The 6,000-nt window shown below is 42.4% G+C and overlaps 1 protein-coding gene across 1 annotated transcript in view; it reads left to right on the forward strand.

Annotated features, from left to right (window-relative positions):
• TFAP2B (transcription factor AP-2 beta) overlaps positions 1-5,348 on the forward strand; it is a gene marked incomplete at its 5' end in the record, with an annotated part of 28,274 nt that extends 22,926 nt beyond the window's left edge. Inside the window, 2 exons of the mRNA XM_080617055.1 lie at positions 1,263-1,404; positions 3,456-5,348. Coding sequence (XP_080473181.1) covers positions 1,263-1,404; positions 3,456-3,756 — 443 coding nt within the window. The 3' untranslated portion in view covers positions 3,757-5,348. The remainder of the gene's footprint in view (positions 1-1,262; positions 1,405-3,455) is intronic.
• Between the last annotated feature and the right edge of the window lie 652 nt (positions 5,349-6,000).

Genomic DNA, 6,000 nt, shown 5'->3' on the forward strand with positions numbered 1-6,000 from the left:
CTGATGGAGATTTATTTTCTTTTCTGCCACTAGCCAGGCTCTAGCGTTGCTGTTATTGTATCCTGGAGAGCAGAACTGCCCCGGCCGGGGTCACGGCTAGGATGCCCGGGCGGCCCCGGGCGGCAGCGGCGGGAGAGGGTGGCTGGTGGTGGCTGTCGGGGTGCCCAACCTGTCATCAACGGGTCAGTGATGAGCGAGAAGCCTCGGGAAGCAGAAGATGACGTTGGAAAGCAATTCCCGATCGTTAAAAATAAGGTGGTCCTGGAGTTAATAGACATACGTGGTTTGCGTGTTGGAAATCTTCCCCCAGGGTCCCTCAGGCGGTGCTTTAGAGGGTTTAATGCTTATTCTAGAGGGGTTGAGCTATAATCTGGTGGAATTCCCCTAGAGTCTGAGGTTGTTCCCCCATCCTCTTCTCCTCCTTTCTGCAGCTACTGTCTTCTTCTTGTGGCATGAAGTACATCAGTAGAAGTTGGATGACACGAAACTCTGGAGGCAAGAAACCGAAACCAGACAGGCAGGAAAAGTGACAGAATTAGAACTAGAGTAATTATTATTTTTTCGCAGGAAAAGGTGGCCATTGCTTTCTGTCTTTCGACCAGACAGAGTTCCTGTTGTGGAATGGTCAGTTAAGAAAGCAGATTAATAGTTTCCATCGGGAGAAACGCAGTTATCTCAATCATTTTAGAGATGTGGCGATGATTGTGATGATAGTGCAAGTGCTCTTTTAAACAAGTGTGTATGTAATGTTCCACAATGAGTTTACATTTATACTAACACCATGTCTACAGCTGTAAAATTTTCGACAATGATCTGCTGTATTGAATTAGGAATGGTTTCTCTGCTTTTAAGAAAAGTTTAGGTCCTTCTGTCCTTCGGGATTTAACTAATTCTCCCTTTCTTTTTTTTTTTTTTTTTTTTTTTTACCCGGTTAATTTGAAAGTGCGTGTGTCTAGGGGTGAGAGGGGTGTGTGTAGGTGTGTGCGTGTGTTTTTCCCACAGTTCTGCACAACCAACCGCATGGGTACACACCATCACAATTGCATTGTAGCAAAGACAAATCTCGTCAGCTGAAAAATCTGGCCCATCAACTTAATTCAGCCCCCAGCACAGGGCTTGTGGAGGGAAAACATGTACCTGGCGCCTGTCCCCAGGGCACAAGGGGTGTAAGAGGTCTGAAGGGCCGGTCCCTCCCCGGGGAGTGGTGGGCAGGAGGCGGCTGCCACCGGTGCCTGAGCTAATGCCCCACTCCTTTCCTCCAGGTGAGGCCGTTCATTTAGCCCGGGATTTTGGGTACATCTGCGAAACAGAGTTCCCAGCCAAAGCTGTTTCTGAGTACTTGAACAGACAGCACACGGACCCCAGCGACCTCCACTCCAGGAAAAACATGCTGCTTGCTACAAAGTGAGTGCGAGTTAACCTCCTTTTGTCCCGCCTGTCCACCAAATCCTCCCTTCCCCCTTAACCCCTTCCTCAGAGATCGTTCTGAAAGGAGACAGATTTTACAGTCCCCAAATAAGTTCCAGTCCCTAAGTTACAGGGAGGAAGGATGCTTGCATGGTCCTGTAGGCAGGGTAGACCCTATAGCTCCTGCGTCCCTTTGCAGTGGGGTTTCTGCCACCCCACCCTAGAGAAGAATATGGGTGACTATCCCCTGCTACTGCTCATAATGTCCAAACCACCCCTAGTTAAAAGATCTTCGGAAAGGGGGCTGAAAATCTCTATTTTTCTCCCACAGTGTGTCTGTATGTCTCTCCTGCTGCTCACACACACCTGTTTGTCTGTTACTAAATTGCAAAATCTTTTCCATAGGGTTTAATAAAAAATAATAATAAGAATAATTAAAAAAAGATGAAAAATATACGGACTCTCCCACTATGTACTACTGCTGACCCTTGGTTTGATTTCCCAATTCCATGTCTCTTCCTTGGGTCTTTCTTGGTGGCTGTGCTATATGTGATAATTTATACTTGGCTGTGCCTCCCAGGCTACTTAACTGGGTGCTTCATAGTTTGCTCGAGTCCCCAGCGGTGGGTGCTATGTGTCTTCACACATCTTTGTCTACCCAGCAAAAAAAAAAAGGGGGGGGGGGGGAAGGAAAGAAAAAGAAAAAAAACCACGTCAGCCTAAACAGCTCTCATTTATTTCATGCTCTGGGACGTGGCTTGCCTCTGATGACAGTGTAATTTAAAGAAATATATGGAGGGTTGAAAAATCATTTGCTCAAATTTGTCCAGATGTTTCTCAGACGTGATTGGAATTTGATTGCCCTTTTCCGCAGGGTCAGAAGATATTAATGTCCCAGAACTTTAATTGCTCGCAGACCCTACTTTGCTCTTTGAAGATGTAAAATGCTGGACTCATTACTGTTTGTTCTCCAAATTCAAAGTTTCCTCTCTTGCACTTTCTTAATGGATAATACACATAGAAGCAGACCTTTATCTTTCCACACCCTCTGAAACCTTTAACCCACTGGGAATTTTAGAGAATTTCAGAGGATGAGAGCTGAACGTATTTTTTAAGGTTTTTTTTTTCCTTTTTTTTTTTTTTTTTTTTTTTTTAAAGTCTGGCCCTTTTGTCTCCAGTCCCTCGGTAGACACCTGTCTCAAAGAGATTATTCCTTTGGGAACCCCACCAGCCCCCAGGGTTTCTGCATTGCCTGGGCACCTGTTGACTTGAAGGCCTTTTGGTCCAGAGCAATGCAAATGAAAGTGTGTAGGAGGGAATTCATTAGAAAAATAAAATCTGATTTTTCAAAGGTGCAGGCAAACAAACAAGAGCCAGATGTCAACTCTGATGTGTTACTTGGGGTGTCACCCCTCAGATATAAAACTTGATGTGCTCGCTTTGCTCCTCATGCAATGAATAAGTCAGCATGGAGTCCCAGAGTACTGATCTATTTGACAAGGTGGCCCAGCCTAAGGAGGCTCGGAGGTGACTCTGTTTTAGCCCTTTCCTACACTTTGCCCTGTGGTATGTAGCTCACAGTGCACAGCTGTGCTTTCCTCCAGGAACAGCATTGGTGGGAGCTCTCCAGCCTCCAGGAAGAATGTGGTTGGCAGATCCATTGCACAGCTCTTTTTTTGCCCTAATTATTTCTAAAGCCACCAAGCAAACTGCTTCAGAAGCATCCTTGAAACAACACAGTGCTTCAGAAGCATTCTTGTGGCTGTCAGAGAGATTCTATCTCCAGACCTGGTATTGTCCTGCAGTTGCAGAAACCTTTCTCCTGAAGAACATCATCCTGAGCAGGGAGATGGTGTCTCACCATGGCTGGTCCCTGAGCAGTCCTAGGGGAAAGGAAGGTGGCAAAAATGACTTATCCTGGGTCTTGGCATCAGCTTTTGCCTGAACCTGCTCCTTACTTCAACCTTGGTTGTCTTGGAGAAGTGTGGGATGAGCCTAATCACCACTTTTTCTCTTTTCCTCTCTTTGTCTTTCTCTTTTCTGTACAGGCAACTTTGTAAAGAATTTACAGATCTCTTGGCCCAGGACAGGACGCCCATTGGAAACAGCCGGCCCACCCCTATATTGGAACCAGGCATTCAGAGCTGCTTGACTCACTTCAGTCTCATCACTCATGGCTTTGGGGCCCCTGCTATCTGTGCTGCCCTCACGGCCCTTCAAAACTACCTGACTGAAGCTCTCAAAGGCATGGACAAGATGTTCTTGAACAACAACACTGCTAACAGGCACACATCTGGCGAAGGACCAGGTAGTAAAACTGGAGACAAGGAAGAGAAACACAGAAAATGAGAGAAAGGGAGAGGAAAAAATAAAAGAAAGAAAGAAAGAAAGAAAGAAAGAAAGAAAGAAAGAAAGAAAGAAAGAAAGAAAGAAAGAAAGAAAGAAAGAAAGAAAGAAAGAAAGAAAGAAAGAAAGAAAGAAAGAAAGAAAGAAAGGAAAAGAAAAAGTTAAATAAAAAAAAAAAAAAGGAGAAAAGAGAGAGATAACCTTTTAAAACAAAACCGTCTTAATTTTAGCTTTAAAAATACTGGATTGGGCTTTGGAAGAATTCTATTAGGTAGGACAAAATAATAATAATAATAAAAATGATAATAATTAAAGAAAGACAATAATTTAAGATCAGAGGAGCACAATGGCACAAGACCAATGGTTCAGAGTCTCTTGCCAGGAACAAGTGAAGACAACCACCAGGATTTTTTTCCCCACTTCTGTTCTTTTACAGTTTTTAAATAATGATTTGGGGGGAGGGAAGTATAATAATAATTAATAATAATAATAAAAGAAAGAAATGAATAACTTATTGGAAGAAATTGGAAAAACATTTTTGGTGTCTGTGCGTTGATTTCTTGAGCTGCACGGTCTGTCTTCCTATTATTTTTATTTTATTCTTTTATCTTTGTTGTTGTTGTTTTTCTGAACATCATCCTGTCTCCACCCTACCTAACATGTTCTTCCAGATCATTCCTTTCTGAGAAAACTCATCGTTTCATTCCCCTCAACTCTTCCCATCTCATCTCACCGCCCTGGTTCTGTCTAGACTAGGAAAGGAGGGGAGGTGAGTGCACAGACCTCTCACGAAGCCATCCACCCCAGCCAGTTCGAGCTGCATTCATGGCAGCATCTTAATGTTGGATGTCATTAGATGGGACATTTCAAGTCATTGTAGATTACTGGAATTATCTAACTCTATTTTCCAAGAACTTTTTTTTTTTTTTCCTGGTCTAGACAGACTCTCTGTTTAGATTGCCAGCGTTTACAGGTGTGTATGGGCGCGTGTGTACCTATGTGTGTGCATATGCATATGCACACACATAACTTGGTAGGGATGCATGTGTATCCTGTGTATGTTTGCATTTATATGGATATATATGGATATATACATACATATAATATGTGTGTATAGCCACACATATTCATGCATGCAAACATACCTTTGTAATTTAGTACTTGTCTATGATGGTAAAATGCTTTGTCTATAATGGGTTGCAGAATTTGAAATTAAGGTCAGCTTTATCTGATTTCTTAATTTTCTGAGATCTCCTTTTTTCCTCTAGGGAGTTTTATATTCCTAACTATGCCAATGTTTCAGTCCTTAATTTCCTTGAGTACTGTGTGTGAGAGATATCTTCCACCCATTTTTAAAGAACTGTTAACAACAACAAAAAATGAGTGATATGAGTATGTAATTCTTTCTCAGGTATATGCACTATTTTATTTTCTTCTGTTTCCTAAAGCTTTGCCCGCTTGGCTTATGAGCTTCTTCAAAGAGGACTAGAGATCCCTACACAATATATCAGGTACAGAGAAAAAAAATCCACAATTCTGATATTCTGATACTTTTCTTTCTTTTTTTTTTTTTTTTCAAATCAAAGCCAGTTGTTTCTGAATTCTGTAGGTGCACTTCTTTAAAGAAGCTCAAAGGGAATAATTTGAATGAGATAAAAATGTAGGTTGAAATCAAGGTATAATATCACAAAGAAATAGGAGCTGTGTCAAATGTTACCACGCTTTCTTGGCATTAGGGTTTTGCACCCAGGGAGGAAAGGGTTGACATGTGAGCTGGCTCCTCGTGATGGGAGTGGGGAGGGCTTGCCAGGGAATATCCTGATTTCTGAGCTCAGTCTGAGAAAATCTGTTTCTCTCAGAAAGCTTTAAAAAAAAATAGTCTTGTGACTCTTGCTTTAGAACAAGTTGGTGTGGTAGGGGGAAAAAACTTCTTACTGACAATGTTTCTCTTGGTGGTTTGGTGTCTGACAGGATGTCCTATGCATATGATTGGGGGGGGTAGAGGGGAAGTCTGATTTCTTTCCCTTTTTTTTTTTTTCAACATACATTTCTTTGTCTCCTATGGTAAAAATGATGCTGAAGTGTAAGGATCTGAATTTCTGTTTGGATTCTGACGCATTAGCTAATTGCATATGTGTTTCTCAGTGGGGCACTAACACATCTTTTTGCTTATGTCAGAACAGTTGCTGGGTGTGGGTAAATCTCCTGGAGCTGCTGGCAAATTCCAATAGGGTCAGGCCTCTCCCT

The sequence above is a fragment of the Psittacula echo genome (genome assembly GCF_963264785.1).
Source record: "Psittacula echo genome assembly, chromosome: 4".
Lineage (NCBI taxonomy): Eukaryota > Metazoa > Chordata > Aves > Psittaciformes > Psittacidae > Psittacula > Psittacula echo.